Source organism: Triticum dicoccoides, chromosome 7A, assembly GCF_002162155.2.
Source record: "Triticum dicoccoides isolate Atlit2015 ecotype Zavitan chromosome 7A, WEW_v2.0, whole genome shotgun sequence".
Classification (NCBI taxonomy): domain Eukaryota; kingdom Viridiplantae; phylum Streptophyta; class Magnoliopsida; order Poales; family Poaceae; genus Triticum; species Triticum dicoccoides.
In genome coordinates, this window is record NC_041392.1 from 227,513,822 (window position 1) to 227,531,817 (window position 17,996).

General features: G+C 42.1%; 1 protein-coding gene across 2 annotated transcripts; it reads right to left on the reverse strand.

Moving 5' to 3' along the window:
- Positions 1-471: 471 nt before the first annotated feature.
- LOC119328583 (protein ENHANCED DOWNY MILDEW 2-like) lies at positions 472-15,649 on the reverse strand. 2 transcript variants are annotated; one of them, XM_037601563.1, is made up of 17 exons: positions 15,412-15,649; positions 14,093-14,176; positions 13,828-13,961; positions 8,371-8,461; positions 8,180-8,275; positions 7,849-8,096; positions 7,643-7,741; positions 7,236-7,559; positions 6,322-6,463; positions 6,152-6,253; positions 5,860-5,952; positions 3,339-3,380; positions 2,672-2,782; positions 2,269-2,340; positions 2,069-2,187; positions 1,921-1,984; positions 472-1,826 (listed from the first exon to the last, which is right to left on the reverse strand). In XM_037601563.1, the coding sequence occupies exons 3-17, from the start codon at positions 13,908-13,910 to the stop codon at positions 816-818; spliced, it is 2,697 nt and encodes an 898-aa protein (XP_037457460.1). In that variant the 5' UTR covers positions 13,911-13,961; positions 14,093-14,176; positions 15,412-15,649; the 3' UTR covers positions 472-815. The 2 variants fall into 2 exon arrangements, with proteins under 2 accessions (XP_037457460.1, XP_037457461.1); XM_037601564.1 differs by lacking the exons at positions 14,093-14,176; positions 15,412-15,649 and adding an exon at positions 9,497-9,617 and having other exon boundaries at positions 13,828-13,939.
- Between the last annotated feature and the right edge of the window lie 2,347 nt (positions 15,650-17,996).

Here is a 17,996-nt window from a genome sequence, read left to right on the forward strand (position 1 = left end):
GCCTAACACACTTATAATTGCCTGGATAATAATACTCCCGTTTAATGCGCTGCACGTGTGGGTCTCCAGGTAGGGAGTCGCCGGTCAGACGTTCCCGTGACCGAATCCCCGACATCGGCCCGGCTCTTCCACCCATACCCATTGCCACTAGCGAGTGACGCTGCCCATCCATGGACAGCTTCTGCTCCAACTTCCCACGCTCGCGTCCACACGCTCTTGCTCTACACCTATGGTAGCATCCAACGCAGCGTTGTCGCCGCTGGCTCACCGTTCCAACATATAGCAGAGACAGGAAGCTACTCTTACGGACAAATCTTGATGACGTATATATTAGAGGCTACACCATTACTGCATCGTGCAAAAATACAGTTTTAGTACCAAAATTCTGAATGAGGGATAGCCACCTTAGCAAACTGAGACTTCGAACAAGAAATCACGGTAACAAATACGAAAGCAACAGGCCAGAAGCAATGACAGCTAAATTCGACGAAAGTATGCTCTCTGGCCAAAATTTGGGCTTAGCAAAAAGCAGCCACAACGCCAAACAAACACGATGTCAACAAGCATCATCACAATGACTCTTGATACAGTTTTAGTACAAAATTAGTGCAGGTGCACACACAACCTCAGCACTTTAAAGCTGGCCGCAGAAGATAAACAAGCTCACACCTGTAAGATAAGCCGAGGCACATAGGCAGCTACTTGGTGTCGCTGGTTTCCCTTTCTTTCTCGACGTCCTGGCCAGGTTAAAAGCAAGACAGTCAACCGGTCATTGCTAACAAAAGATGGCATCAACTTTGCTTGCTTGGTTAATGTTACTTCTCAAGCAAGTTGTAGGAGGCTCCCTGATGGAAGGTCGGGTAGCCCATGCCTCGAGACAGAACTTCACGGGCGGCATAGCATCCAGGCCACGTGGGAGCACTTGCAAACTGCAGCCCCGGGAAGGTATGCGCTAGTGGCAGATTCGCTGCAGCCACTGGAGCATCCGCTTCAAGTGGCGACTCCTCCAGCATCTGCACACCAGCTGCATTTCCATCTGTAGACGACAAATCATTCAGCTGTGCTTCCTCAGGTGTCAGCTGTCCTTCCTCGGGTGGGGAGTCTTCCAGGATTCGCTGTCCTTCCTCAGGTGGGGAGTCCTCCAGGATTCGGTATTGAACTCCAGCTGCATTTTCTGGTGCAGACGGTGGGTCTCCCAGCCCATGCTGGGCATCAGCTGATGTTACCTCGTCACAATCAGCAGGATCGGTTGGTTGCTCGGCAGATACACTAGCAATATGATCATTGGTAGGCTCATGATCAGAGGTTGACACAGTTTGGTTTTGATTCCGGGAAGCACTTCTGCCTGACAACGAAATGCTCATGTCAGATTCAGCTGCCCTGACTGCAAAATACTCATGGGTTGGAGGGTCATTTCCACCTGGAGTATCATAGTTGCGAGGTTGCCCTGATCGGCCATTGGTATCAGTCCAGTAGTCACCTGGAGAACTAGTGGTATCATGATATGTGTCAGCCAACAACTGGTCTATCACGGAGGCTTCTGCTTGTCGCTCTCCTTGCATTTCTTCATCAGGGATGCACGCCTCGCCCTCACTACTGCCCATTTCCAAATCGCCACTAGTGCTCATATATGCATTGCCTGCGATGTCCCTTTGTGAATCATTATAGCACGGTCTTCTGCTGCAGAGGTGCCCCTTTGATTTAGCAATCTCATTATGTTTCTGAGCAAAATCACTACGGCTCCACAGAGAAAGAGGAGGAGGTGATAGATTCCACTGATCCATCTGCTTATTATCAGCATCAAACGATCCAGGCAAATAGAACGACTGCGTAATTTTCCAAAAGAAACCATCAGGAACGAAATTCTATCATCAGCGTTAAAGTATAGGAGTTTTCAAGGGGAACACTGTCCAAACATACCTTTCCTGCAAGCTGATTAGAATCCTCCCATATTAGCTCATAAGGTGGGTATTTTTTATCCAACCTACACATCATCAAGTGTGGAACATTGTTGGAGATTAAGAGAACCAGAAAGCTATATGGGGATGAATAAAGAGAAAAGAAGTACCTTTCTGTTTCCTTGGGAACAATAAGAATTATCAGCTTTGGCTTGAAACTTAGGGCTTTGTTGATGAACTGGTTTGCAAGCGAAGCTTTAAACCCAAAAGGGGGATTCAGGCCCATGATCTGACGATAACAGCAAATACTGAATACATAAAATCTGGAAGTTTGCCATAATGGACATGAGCAAAGTAACACTAGCTATACCAATCGGGATCCGGCTGGCAATTCATCTGGTTGAACAGTCATCCAGTCTCGCCTCTCAAAATTGAAATCATTCTGGAGAAATATTTATAATGCTGTATCAGTCCGCTGTGCTACAACACTTCAACGAATCAAAAATTTGCTAAGGGAGTAGCAAAAGACATTGGATGCCTGGTCAGGCTCCTATCTATATCTGCAATTAACTACTCCCTCCGTCCGGAAATACTTGTCAACAAGATGAATAAAAGGGGATGTATCTAGATGTATTTTAGTTCTAGATACACCCCTTTTTATCCATTTTGATGACAAGTATTTCTGGATGGAGGGAGTATTTCATAGTACATGGAATATTAAACTATTAAAGATAAAAATGGACCATGTATAACAATTGGAGAAATGCAAGCACCTTTGGCTGGATGAGATCATAATTTTTATAGAAGCAATTCTTTTCAGAAGCTTCAAGCTTTTCCTTCAATAATGTGCTAAAATCATTTGAACCACAGCAGAAGTCAACGACCTAAAAGAATAAGAAAAATGCACAGGTCATGATAAACAGCTTCTGTTGGACATATTGCAGTCAATTTTGAATCTGGGTCCCTAAAATAAGTGGTGAGCTAACTTCCAGAGTTGAGACAGAAAAAAGAATAGAAGCTAAATTCATGAATAAAAATAGTCCAAACATGCACATTATGAGCAGATTCTAGTTAATCCAAGAATGGCAACTAGTCCAAGCAGGTGATCATATTGCATTATTACAAACTGGTAGAAACTTTAATAAAACAAAATCAATGATAAACTTTTTATGCAGACAAACATAATGCAATGTTTTATTCAAACAATTGCCTCGGTATTTTTTTACCGGCGCATCACCATCTGACTTGGCCGTCAATGATTGTTACTGACAGCATATATGTATGATAACACTGTAGTATAAAAAAATCCATGACTGAATGATCAAAATAACAGATTCTATGCATGTATGAGATGAGATGGAAGTGGGCTATAATAGGTGCATCACTTATGCATGTTTACAACTCAAGACTGAAGTAACAAAAACCAAAACAGAAATTTACCATATCACCACTTTGAACATACCATTGTAACTTATCTACAATCTGCACAAAATCACCAGAGTTACTTCAGCAAGACAGATTAAGAATGCAGTCAGGAACAGGAAACAACCTAGGAACAGGAAGCAACCTAGAGTATATACAAAGCTTGAACTAACCATAACCTTCTAAGCAAGATAACAAGCACAATTTTCAACCCAATGAAAGAGAACAAAATGAAACCAGAGATTGAAGAGTAGCCGCTGTACAAAACAAATAATGTGCTGTTTGGAAAAATTGTATTTATTGGAGAAGTCAAATTTCAACAAAATACCAGAACTTTATGAAGAAATTCTATTATTAAAAACATGCCCTAAGGAGTATATTGTAGTTTACCACTACCTAATTTGGCAACAGTTCCACACAACCACCAGGGGTAGTATTTCTATGCATTTATAAAATTGCGTCTCAGAAACAGGTATCTTCGTAAAGTACCTGCTGACCATTCTTAAGTGCAAGGGAATAGTAGCCATGCTGTTTTCTGCAATAGGTATCAAATTAGGAGGTGCAGATTGCTAATTTAACCCCCAAACTTTTAAACTTGGTTTTACCTAGAATTCTGTTTATAACCAACAGAAACAGAGTTCATCTCGAACGCGTTTTAACATTACATTAGTCACACAAATTCTTGAATAATAAATATATCTTGATTTCACCTTGAATTCTGTTTATAGCCAACAGAAACAAAAAATGATATAGATGATTTTTAAACATTAATATTAGTTACGCCAAATTCCTGAATAAGAAATATATTACCCAAGTTTTTTGTCCTTTGTGCTCAATGCAGGACTTAGTGTTTAATACTAAGATCATTCAAGGGGAGAGGAGAAGATTCGAGGGAGCAGATTTGTCTAAATTCTTAGCAGCACAAGATAAAGGGCTAGATGATACAAGGGGAGAGGAGAAGATTCCAGGGAGCAGATCAAGTTCACTGTTGTTTAACCCTAAAGCAAAACCCCTCTTTAATCAGATTATCAGAGGGAGGCTTCTTACGTACCTCAATATATAAGAGATAAAAAGACTACCAAATAAAGATAACCAGCCCCTAAAGGACCGATCTTACAAAGTCCCAACAAATGCTGCTACCAAGTGCAAATTCACAGTTTCAATGCACTTTGTATCTTCTTTAATATTCTTACTGTAATTTGCAGTAAAAAACATGGTTGAATACTACCAAATCATGTTAACTCATTCATTTGTCGTCTATATATTAAGATGTGCAAGTTCTTTGATCTTTGGGATCATAAGTAAAGCTTACTGTTGTAGCCAACGTTGGCTATCAAGGTTGTGGGGTGGGATACTTGCTGGACGCGAGGGTCGTTGCCGTGTAGGCGCCGCACTGTTGTAGCCAACGTTGGCTACCAAGGTTGTGGGGTGGGATACTTGCTGGACGCGAGGGTCGTTGCCGTGTAGGCGCCGTGGTACAGTAAAAGGTAGTGGGGAAAGATAGGAGAATTAGAGGGGTAGAAGAGAAGCATAGGTAGGACCTAGATATTTCCTTGCTTGACTCCTTACAAGGGGAATACACCCTTATATAGACCCTTTATGTTGAATGTTCACTGAACAGTAATTCAGCACACCCTGGACAATTCATCTAAGAGACAACTGGATTCTACCCAGAGACTCTTCTACTAGGATACACTCCCTGGATACTTCTAGACTAGGCTGGGTTCATCTAGGAGATGACAAGACTCTTCCCACAAACAGACTCTTCTACCAGGACACACACACACCCTCACCCTGGATACTTCTAGACTTAGCTTAATAGACAACTGGACCCTAAGATGCCACAACGCTTACTGAGGAACAACCTTGGGGCATTGGAGCCTGAACTTGCGGAGGCTTTGGCTTTACGAAGAGCTGTGTGTATCTGGCCCGAGAAGAACAATTCTCCAAAGTGATATTTGCCTCAGATTGCCAGTCGCTGGTTACTAGGATTAATTCAAGTATCTCTGACCGTTCCATCGTTGGTACTGTGGTCAATGATATAAAATTTGCTTCAAGGAGTTTTGTGTCTGTGGTGTTCAAGCATGTTCGTCGGCAAGTGAATATAGCTGCTCATCTGTTAGCTAAGTCTTGTAAAAATTTGTCTAGTGTTGTTGTTTTCCATTCTACTCCTGAGTGTATCCGGGAGACCCTTTGTAACTTTGTCTAAGAGTTTAATAAAGCTGACGTTCTAACAAAAAAAAACCTTGTTGAATCTGCACGTAACTAGATTCTCAACCATGACTCTAAGTGCCAACTCTACTCTGGGTAATTAATGTCAGCATTAACCAACTATATTTGTACAAAAATGGATGCCAATTTGGGATCAGGCATACGTGGACAAACATATCCTATGACCAATTTCAACACAACAAGCGGGACATGTCAGAACATTACTCAGAAGTCGCAACATGACAACTCGCTACCAGAAAATAGTGAACAGAAGAAAACTCCATAGCAGGAACAAATAAGACATATTTTAAATAATGTGTAGATCTACCTTCTCGAGCTTGTCCAGTTTTGTGAAATGCCGCCCATAAGATGTATAGCGCGTGCCATGAAGAAACGGGGCAAGATATATATTCAGTTTGTTCTGCACATAATAGCTCATAATATCATTTATATTACGATCATATGCATACCATGTCAGGGGAAAAACTACAAGCATGTATCTCATAGATCATTACAATAACTTTCAGTATCTCAATGTCCAATTATCAGTTATCACAAACAGCCAAATTCTACAATCCTAAAAACACAAGGATGAAACAAAAGAATGAATTTGCATGTACCTTCCATTTTGCAAGTTGGAAAAGGTCATATGGTGAGCATACATCTTTGGCCTCTTCAATATCCGCACCACTTTCTAACATATGAACCGCAGTCTTAACAGCCTGCCAAGAATACACATCAGCATCAACCAAATACATGTCACTGCTTCTAAGAAAGTGCAGTAGAGTACCTCGACAGATCTTTCCACCTTTCCCAATGTAACTTTATCAGTATTCTTCATAAATGACGTGTACGTAGACGAAACCACTAGCTGTTTCTGTACATCCTCAATAGTTATATTTGATGATGCTTTCTGTGCAAAGTCATAAATCCTGAGAGACTACCACTAGGTTAGTCTCGGTGTTTGTGTTGCGGATTATGGCAACATAAGGAATACAACAGTATTGAAATGCACAAATTGAACAAATACTTGGACACAACATAATGCAAAGGTAGCAGTGCCAGCATTCCTCAGAAATCAGAATATTTAATATGATGGCGGCACATAAACAATTGGGAACAAAGTAAACATGATGACCCTGCATTTTAAAGGTTTTTTGTTATCTTGATTGGCACACATCAGCACATACTGTGCAGTTCTATATTTGTTGACACAAGATACACAAACTTTTTGGCTTATCAGATCAGCATTCTGCAAGAATCTAAGCGTTTCAAGAACCTTCCGCTCATCATCAGAAGATGATAAACTCATCAAAAATAACAATTGTTTTGCAACTGCTTACGTAAATTTACAGGGTGGCGTCCAGTGACCCTTAAGCTTTTCTTATTGTCGTCCACTAACTTTACAACTAAACTTAAACACCCAAATCATCTTAAATCTAACGTACAAGAATTTTGGCACCCCCTCCATTCCCAAATTCAAGCTTTGACTTTTCACACACTCCAATAAACATTTACTAGTACATTCGTTTAGCACATTTGTTACTAAAAATGCAAATAATAATTCTAAGAGAAAATTTTGGCATGGCAACTATATACGCTCTTATAAATACTTAACCAGTAAACTTAAATTTGTAATCGAGTGCATCTGAAGATCATAGACAGATGAACAAAGAGCACAGAAGTAAAGAGTAATATGTTTACCTCGTCGCCGTGTTTATGTCAACCTCAGGGAATGTGCTAATGGGGATCACTGACATGACTGATTTTTGCATACTGGGATGTTTTGTACCTCCAGGCAGATGTTCTTTCTTCCTTTTCGCTATCGAATTGATGGAGGAAGAACAAGTTGATGTACCGAGGGGTCTTTTGCTACTGGATGATGGGACAGGGAGGCAGTCATCAAGGCGTCGTATCTTAACCCTTCTCAATCCATTCACATTGGATGATTTTTTAGTGATAGGATCATCAGGGAACTTAATATGATCTCTTAGAGGAGTTCGAAGTTTTGGATCAATATTGTGCTTGCTGGCCAAAAAAAGAATATAGTCAGAAAGATGCACCAACATAGCAAGGAAAACAAATAATTGTCTAAAGGAAACAAATCTTACAGGCAATATATTAAGATGCGATTCTTTGGCAGAAGACCGTCCCATGCCCTTTGGAAAAGGCACACACCATTCTCAATTACGTCATCAAAGACAATTTTCCTATTGACAGGTACATATGTGTTAGTTTGATCCAAGGCAGCGTAGTAAATACCAACTAACAAGGAATGCGAACTACAGTCACAAATATGGGAACAAGTTCTCATTGCCTTGGCAGACATCTTCGATGATATGACTTTGGGCACCGTCGGCAAACAGCAAATTGCAGCTCCTTAACCTCCTTGTTTTCACCATATTTACAAACATCACATTTGTGGACTGGGCATGCAAATTTCGCCCCATTGATTATCCTTGCCGTGTACTCAGTTGCTTTTGCTTCATTTTCAGGGAAGAGCAATTGTGCAACACATTTAGCATGATAAAAGTGCCCACAACTTGTTGAGGCACAAGGAAATACCTACAAGATATAATAATTCGAGTAAGCGGCCAACTAGTCTGCTTGAAATTTCTCAAAACTATATCAGGTAAAAGGGCTTTAACCTCAGGAGGATTTGTTTTCGCTGAACTCAACCTGTGACAGGCAAAACATTGATATCTTTCATGTTCACAATTCTTGCACAGAAAAACTTTCATCGCCTGTAAATATGTACAAGCTCATCAAAAGATGCCTCGAATAGGTAAAGAAAAGTAAAAATAATGATTCACTCCCGACTGAGGGTCAGAATAGATACATCAAACTGATTCCTAGTATAGCCCAATGTTTTGCAGTCTTCACTAGCATCTTTTGTTGCATGAAATGACCGCAGGCACTTGCCTTCACAGCTGCAGATAGTTTAGAAGAAGCACATATTACTAATCATAATGAGAAACTAAGGTTCAACCTAAAATGCTAATGCATCTATACTACTATTAAAAAAGCAAACATGACTTCTCCCAAAGCCACACAACAAACTGTACACAGAATAACCTGTACCGTCAGATCAGATCAATCTAAGCACATCCTACTGCCTATATTAGGCGAACGGTCTGCCGTCTAGATGAACGTCTGAGATGAAATGTTCTGCCGAGCAGACGCGTGATCTGCGATTCTTCTAGCACTCCACGTCCCCGATCCCGGCGGCCCCGCCCCACAACCCCGTGATTTTTGGGCACGATTCCCCTTCTATCTTTCCCTGGATTGAGAAATGCGGATCCATAGCAACGTTGCGCCGCCGGCCCTCCCTTCCCTTCCTCTTCGGCGTGCTTCCTAATCCACCCCGAGATAGACGCTGCGGAGGTTGGCCCGGCGCGGGGCTGGTGAGCGTCGAGGGGTCGCAACAGTAGACGGGGAGGTCGGACATGGCAGGGAGTAGGCGGCGAGGCGCGCGGCAATGAAGGTGTTCCGCTCGGCGATCTCTTTCGGTGGAGCGGGAGGTGGTTGGAGGAGGAGGAGGAGGAGGCGGGCGCCCCTGCAATTCGCGAGGCTGAGGAGAGCGCCAGGAACCAGAAGATGGGCGGGAGCAGCAGGAAGTCGGGCGTCGTCGGGTCCCTGCGCAGCGCCATGGCACCCTGCGTCAGCCGCTCCGCCGCCAGCAGCCTGCCGCACTCCATCGAGGCCCGGTGCCACGACCGAGGGTCCCCCATGAAGCCCACGAGTGGACAACCAGGAGGCGACGTGATGGCGAAGGCGACAAGAACGGCATCGCAGGTGAGTTCCACCACCGCTGGAACCTTCTTTCTCCATGTTCAGTTGCACATCTTATCTCTGCATGTCCTAAGCTGCTACTCCACGACTATTTGTGTGTGTATAGCTGTTATATCATACGCTACTCTCACAATTTTGATCCCAAGTTATGTGCTGGGTGTGTATAACTGTACCTTATTTTGCAGTTGCTGCTGGGGCAGCAGCTTCACACTACCACACCGTCCTAGGCTTCAAAATCTGGTAATGCAACTCCCCCTCCGCCTCCTTAGTTCGGAAATTGGTTGGTGGCGCACACTGGAGACTAAAATTTCAGTGGAGGCTTCTTTCCACAATTATGTTCATCTCAGCCATAAGATAGAGAGAGATCAATAGATACCATATCTTTCAGTAAAAAGTAAATTGCAGCCTTTGTTGAACCGTAGGTTTGCAAGTTTCTAGGATCGAGACTTACAAACATGTAAATCTAATTAATTAGACTGGCCTACTCCTCTACAACATTGCTGAGATTCAACATTCAGGAGAGTGTCACATATGGAAAATCCTCTAGAACTGACCAGACTGTTCGAATTGTTTTTGGTGGTCTTTATTTGAATTTTGTAAGTGTGAATAAGCAGCAAAGCTTCGAGAGAAATCAGTGCATCATTTCTTATGCAACCGCTACTGCAATCGATTCCTTTCGAAGTGCTGGTAATATCTTCCTACAGAGCTTTTTCCTTTGTATGCAAATGTGAAAGAAAAAAATATGTCCTGGCTATGGTGTGTGGATTATTATTCTCCTTAAACAACTGGCACCACTACTTTCTGTCAGTGAAGGTGTTTCACATAATAGAGCCACAAAAACACTCTAAATCTAGGAATGCAGTGAGTATGTGATGTTTTTTTTCTTGATGTGCAGGGTGGTACAGTTGGATAGTTGTTCGTCAGGACAATTTTGTTTGAAGTTCAGGCTGGTATCATAAAAATATTTGCTCTGATGTTCGTAAGTCATAGATGTACAAATGATGTTATTTCTTGAAGCCAATTTGAAATTTGTGTCCATTGTGATTAACAAATAAACTACTCATCATGATCTTATTTGTATATTTTGAAATTGTTTCCTGGTTGATGTATTAGGACAGCATGGTTAGTCCAAATTTAATTAGTATACTTCAGTTCAGTTGAACATAGTAAGTACGGTTTATAAGAAATAATCAACATTATCTGCTGTGAAGAACACGCCAGGCTTGTGTTTTCAATCTCCCTGTACTTCCATGGTTCCATATCTTCTCTTATAGGTTTGTTATCTTGTCTGCTTGTAGAACTGTACAACAAGTTAGTTTGTTATTCAAGCAAAATCCATTTATTATACAAAGTGTGCATGGATTGCTTGATTACTGGGATTGTAGACCACTAGGCAGTTCCAAATTCATTTATTTTGTAGAATTCCGCAGTCTAAAAATTATGGTAGCGCACTAGAATTGTATAAGGTTTGCTTATTTAGCGCAGACTTTGTAATTTGCAGCCAATGGCAATTCCATATTATTTAGGCAGTTGTGAATGCTATGAAATATGGATGAAAAGTTTCATTGCAGATCATGTATTTTTCTTTCAGCATTTCAGTGTTTTGACATATTTCAGTGCAAAATAAACTAACATCTACATCTCAAGAGCATCTTGATGCATATAAAGAATGAGCGGGGCATCAATGACTTGAGTTTTATGGGTTTATATTGTCTCATGAAGTCCCCTTCCCTCGAAACTGGGAAAATAGGTAGGTGTGTTTACAAGATTCTTTTGGTTTCCTGAGTTCATATACGTTGATACTCGGTAGACTACTGTGATTGCTGAGCTCCTGACGAAAGAAAACTCGCCAAACTTTATACTTGGCATGCGAGACGATTCCAGTGGTGTCTGTTTGTGTGTAACTGACAGGAACATTCGTCGCTTCATGTAAAAAAGATCCTATATGCCGCAAAATAGGTGCAAGCAAGCGTTTTCCTGTATGACAGGAACATTTATCGATTCATGCCAATACATTTTTTATTCAAATAATTGTCTCTTAACTATGATGAATGAGGAATTATCAAGTGTTTTATACGTGCGTTGCACGTGCAAATGCACTGCAGAAAAAACATTTATGCTGATATGTACTCGGGGACTCGGGGTAGGGTTCGGCGAGTGTAAAACTCGGTGAAGTGCACTTGGCATACACCTGGCATGGGCTTTGTGAAAATACTACTGCTTAAGTAAAGCACCAACGTAAGTGTGTGTATTGATGTGTCGTATCTATGTGCTTGTGGAATGGTCAGCACTAAAAGTTTATTTTACCTGACTTGATGAAATTTACACACAATGATATCATGCATTGGTTCTATTACTTCACCATCCGCATCATCCTAATTGCTAAGTGTAACATTTCAGAAAAGTTGGAACCGCCATTCTCTGTACAATCCAATTGTTTTAATAATTTTATCATGTGTTGTATTCTAATTGTTTTATTCAGAGGTTGTATGTGCTGAGAAGTTGTCAGTCGTGAGGTCAGTAATCTAGATTTAATTTACTACCTCCGATCCAAATTAATTGATGCTGACTTAGTATAATTTTGGACTAAAGTGTTACCAAGTCTACTTCAATTAATTTGGATCGGAGGGAGTAGCATACTTGACATGGTAATGAGAATATTTTAGCAATGGGATAACGTTATCTGAACTTTTGTTTTACTTGCATCTTGGTTAGGGTCACTGTCACCAGTGAGCATGTGGTAACTGGGCAAAGGATTACCCACATGTGGTTTGAAGTGAGCGCTTGGCTAAAACTGAAGTAGATGGAGAGAGATCTAAGGAGGTAAAGTTCATCAACAAGTCACTGTCTGCACTGGGTGATGTTATTGCTTCCCTTGCCTCCAAAATGCCCACGTCCCATATAGGTTGCACATTAGCATTTTCAGAAATCAACATATGTTCAAGTAAGTGCTCTTCACAAATGGTGCATGATGTTCTACTATTTATATTTCAGGGATTTTTTTCTGGACAAAGGAAAGGACAAGCTATATATTTGTGAACTTGAAGAAAGTTCCTATTTATATCCCAGAGCTATCACATTTTCTAATACAGTATCAATTTTACATTCTCTGCTGATTTGTAAGCTATAAGCTATGTGAAAGAAAAACATTTATTTTATGGGAAAGGCAGTCAACAGTCTGCTTCTTCTAAACAATGTGCATGTTTTTCACCTTATTTTTTGTTTGTACTACCACTGATTGCATGCAGCAGTTTGTTAGTACTGTTCCTTTCTCCGGGTGAATTATTGTATTTTTCTTCAAATGCATGTTCCAGTGTAGTATTTCTTTGTATTCCAAATGCACGGTTTTATTCAAAAATTAGTTTCAAGGTGCTGCCATCGCAGGTCATCAGAATCATTCGTAACCTGCAGATTTTTAGATTTGAGTTGTAATCAAGTTGGAAAGCTGTTAGCTCGCACAACTTCATTGGCTGATCATTGTAGATACAAGAGCATTATACATGACACTGTCTTGTTTATATCTTTCAGAGAATAAGGGGAGGCAGAGGCACAACCAACTAAGAATCATCACAGGTGAAAGGTGCAAAGCTTTCATCACATGGATGTCCAGATGGTGGTTATCCCAGGGCATATGGTAGTTTTTTTATAGAAGAATTAAAGATGTAGCAATGCCAGATATATGTGACTAGAGTTTCTGTGTAAGCTCGTGTCGTGTACTGAATTTTTGAAAAATGCCAATTGAAAGGCTTGAGTTGTAGTCAGATTTAAGAGGGGTCTTGTTTCTTTTGCTCAATATGTGCCTCAGGTTATAACGTGCGTTGCACGTGCACGCTTACTAGTGTTCTATTATGGAAGGGATACAACAGAACAATTGAATGGAACCAAAACGTGTGTTTTAAAAAAAAGATACTTACAGATTTAATAGGACCAAATACTCATTCTACATGTATTTTATTTTTATGTAACAAAGGGTAAGAACTGATTTGAACAGAAAACTTCCAGAGAATAACGCTTAAGCAGTTAACCCAGCTAGTAAACGACATGTAGAGCAAAGCTTGTAAAAGGTAGTAAGCAGATCAAGTACTCCAGGTGAGCACAAAGTGGAATAAAACATCCAACTGTCATACACATATAACCAGGCATGGTTAGAACTCCACCATTTTCCTAGAGCTTCCATACAAAACAGCAGGCAATTTATAAGCCAAGCTGCATTCTCAATAAGTTGTAGGTCAAGGCATCACCTTGTTAAACAGCATCAACGTATAGATTATTGCATGATAAGAACTATGAAGCTTAGCGACTACGTTCTCTAATAAAGCCATTTCTACCTATAGAAGGTGCATGTTGATGATTAACAATGGTTTTACTTTGTTTCAAATTCAATAGTTTTAGTAGCGATCCAAAACAAATAAATGGTTGAGAATTCTGTAATAAAGAACTATAACTGATTATTTCATTACATTTCATTCAGAGCACAAAAAAGAGAAAACAAATAAACATGTACCTTGCGATTTCGCCACCATTATCACACAAGGCACAAATCAAATCAATGCCGGTGGAACTATCTTCATCAGCAATCTCAGCCATATCTGGTATCAACTGGAAGGTCCTTGTTTCACTTTTACGCCTCTATAAAACCTGTTTAAGCACCACAAATATTTGTTTATCATACTGTAGAGCTGTATATGTTTCACAACTCACACAAATTGTTTGAGATACAGCAATATTAATCTACCAAACTAAACGTTGACACTCATGCCAATACCTACCCCAGAACTATCTTCATCAGCAATCTCAGCCATATCTGGTATCAACTGGAAGGTCCTTGTTTCACTTTTACGCCTCTATAAAACCTGTTTAAGCACCACAAATATTTGTTTATCATACTGTAGAGCTGTATATGTTTCACAACTCACACAAATTGTTTGAGATACAGCAATATTAATCTACCAAACTAAACGTTCACACTCATGCCAATACCTACCCCAGATCACCTTCCTACTGAAGTTGCACGAAGTTATATGGGACCAAGAGAAACGCTAGCTAATATTTTTCTGGACTTCTGTTTTCGGCTTCGATGTCCTAATTTCGACCAAGTCAGTATAACATTAGAGAAAACTAAGAACGCCATGTAACTTATCGAAGACTGAAACCCCATAAAAAAGGCATAACTACTTTATCTTGGTTTAGGCACTATTGGCAAGAAAACAGAAGCATGATGAAAAATAGGGAGGCAGGCGCACACACACATGCATGCAGGAATGCCTGCATTTGTGCACGGAAAGTGGATAGACACCTTGACGGTTAAGATCTCCAAATTTCCCCAGTTTCCTCGCTAAATTTAAAAGCAGTCTCAGTTTGTTACGGAGCACTAGTAGCAGAGGGGGTTACAGCGCAGTACCTTCGAACTCCCTGACCCCGAGCCTTACCAGAGATATTTCAAAAATAATAACCACGAACCCATAAGCCCCGAAAAAAAAGCAATCGATGCCGTTTGAGAGGACGAGAGATGATGGAGATATCCGTGGGGCAAACGCACCACCCGGAAGCCGCCGCCTGCGCCGCCCAGTTGTTGAGAGCCTGGATGTGGAGGCGGCAGCGAACTCGGAGTCGGCGGCGAGCGGCGAGAGGCACGGCGAATGCGAGCGGCCAAGTAGGTCGCGGCGAGCGGCAGCGTCGCGGAAGCTTCCTGGCGTCTCTGCGCCCTCGCAAAACCCCCCTAAATCCAAGCAAACCCCGCGCCTTTAAGCGGAATAAAATCGCCAGAAAACGAGAAGGGCGCGGCGATTAAGCTCCCCACCAGCACGGCTAGCAAACGATAGGAATAAATCCGGCCCTTAATTACGAAGACGCATGCGCGTACGGAACTACCCAATCATAGGCAATGCGACCAACCAACCAAATCAAAATGCCACGCCCGGGGAAAACATCCCAAAAAAGCAAGCACACGAAATATTAACAGAAATAACAACAAAAAATGCACCAAGATCACCGCAAAACGCAGGCATTCCCCCCCAGATTTCTAGCCGGAAGCGACGCCCGCCGATGAAATCGGCCCCCCGATGTTTCCAACCAACCGATCGCTTACCTCACTGACTCAAGCAGCCGGGCTGCGCCCCCTAGCTTCGCATCAGAAGGCCGCCTCCTCTAGGGTTTTGATCCCCGCTGCCGCTGGCATAACCCCTTCCTCCCGCACGAAGCCAACATGAGCAGCAAAAAAAAGGCGCACACGATATTTGGGGGGTGGAAGTGGAAGACGAGAATCTCTCTCACACACGCACAGGGTCTGAGCAAGAGACGTAATGGGGGAGTGGGAGAGAGAAATGGGGAGGCGAGGCGAGGCGTGGCGCTGGTCACGTCCGTTTTATGCTCCGCTCCCTCCCACCGCCTTGCAGCCGCTCTCTAGCCGCTCTCCGTCACGCACACTGAACCTCCGGCCCCACCTCACCTGGGCCCATCTGTCGTGAAAGGGGTGGACAACTGCAAGGTAAAAGAGTTCTTTTTTAGGGATGCAAAGTAAAAGAGTTGGAAAGGCGCTCTATGCGGGACCCGCCTGTCAGGGGGAGGTTCAGCGTGATACTGGCCGTAGATAAGCCTAGCCTTTTCGGACTACAGGGGATCCGAGGCGTCCGATGCACGATCGAATATTTTTTAACGCGACTGGTCCGCGGGGCCCGTGCGCGGGACGCCGGTATGCACAGAAGGCCGTTGGGCGAAAGGGCCGGACGGCGAGGATCTGATCGTACGACGTGTGGACGGACGAGATGGGAGGCAGGTGTGGTAGGTACGCATAGTTACCTAGCCGGAGTTACTGCGCCTGCTTCTTTAACTCTGCCGGCCGGGGAAAGCCTTTCATCTGCTTTTTCGATCAGGCAGTACTCCTTGTCTTGTTTGGCCGGACAGCCATATCTCTTGGCTAGTGACACACGCAAAATTGCACGGGGACCGAGGCACGAATCTCGCACATACAATACTTCGTAATTCTTTTCTTTCAGTGGATTTAATCTAAAATGTAGAAAAACATGAGATTATGATTTCATATTTAGTCAATTGTACAATATTTAATGCGAACAAGTGTTGGATTAGTTTGATGTCTGTGACGACTTTTGTCAATCTCAAAATAATGTGTCACCTTAGTCTTTCGAATGTGCTCATAAGGTTAGGGTATACGTGTATGTGTTCATAGAAATGAGCGTATGCATTGTGTTCAAAATATTTCAATAATACTTTAATTGAATTAATTGCATCACAAAAGTCATTTCTTTCTACATATTTCATTCGATAACACATATGAGTGAGGACTGTTCATGCATAATATTGCCATTTGAAACAGCTATTCTAGGCGTGTTCACACATATGATTTTTTGCGATCCTCACTCATATGTGAACAAAACCTCTGTACATTACCCTTTTACCTGATTTTTGCCGTCCTTGTTGGTTGCTTTCTCTTTCCTTTCTACTTGTGCCTTTTGTTGATAGAGTTATTTATCAATGAATTCCTCCAGTTAACAAAAACACTATATGAGAGTAGACATAATTTGGACTACCATCCGCCATGTGGAAGCGTGCTTCATGACGATTTAAAAGTTGTCGGGTTTATACAGAAAATCGCCAAACAGTAGCTTTCATATTTGTCTTTCTTTCATTTGCTTCAAAATTTTATTTTGATTTAATCTACGTTTAATCCGAACAAAAAGTTCATGATCGTCATCAAACACGATACACATAATTAGCAACTATATTGGCGGTCAAAAGTCGTCGCAATACATATATTTTGCAACTAGAACGGTCACCAATCGACATTTTTCAAAATATGCAATGTCGCTAATCGGCATTGCTAGGAACTACTACCTACACTACTCTATCGCTACCACTTTTCAATGGTTAGTCCGAGAGCTCGTCGATGGAGACGAAGTCGTCCTCTTCCTCCTCGGAGCGACGGGCGTGAGTTGATGTTGCTCCTTCTCATCACTACTTGCGAGGCCAAAACACTCGGTGTGCTCCTCTTCTCCATTGCTTTGAGCTCAAAGAGCTGCAACACGCCCCGAGTGGGTCCTCATGCTTGGGCTCGGGCTTAGGCTAGGCCTCGATGGAACGAAGATAAACGAGGAGGCATAGTGGGGACGATGGTGACGTCGTTGATGGTATGGAGTCGTTGACGGGGATGATGCTCCCGAGTCGCACATCGACACCACCCATCGTGATAGAAGCCATCAGTGCCTGATCCCCAGCAGTCATCAGTTCATCACAGGCGCCAGATCCCCCATGGATGTCGTCAAGGGAACCGCCGGTGCCACAATAATCACGGGAGGAGGATGTGGCGGGTGTCACGACTAGTGCACCATAGGGGAGAGTTCGCACCGCCCGTGCACAGCGTTTGGGACGAAAGGTTCTCATCCAACAACTATGGCTGCAATAAAAGCTCAAGGCTCGTGAGCCGCTTGAGATCAACTCAAAATCAACTTGAAAAGAAATCAGTCAAATATGAGTAGTTTATGTAGCTTGATCGAGAACGAGTTGATCTTGAGCCAACACTAGATCACTCGGCTTTAGCTTGTAGCTCAATAGAATATAATTGTATTAAATAATCTTGGCATATATGAATAGAAAATAGAATAATTTGTTACCACATATGTTGTGTACATTTTTCTTGTGTACAGTTTTCTTTTTTTT

Excerpts from the sequence above, each read along its gene's own strand:
- LOC119328583 (XM_037601563.1), bottom strand. The coding sequence starts at position 13,910 with ATGGCTGAGATTGCTGATGAAGATAGTTCCACCGGCATTGATTTGATT. Across the intron at positions 7,560-7,642 it reads CGCATCTTAATATATTGCCT|CAAGCACAATATTGATCCAA; the intron begins GTAAGATTTGTT and ends TTTTTTGGCCAG. Across the intron at positions 2,783-3,338 it reads ATGTTCAAAGTGGTGATATG|GTCGTTGACTTCTGCTGTGG; the intron begins GTAAATTTCTGT and ends TTATTCTTTTAG.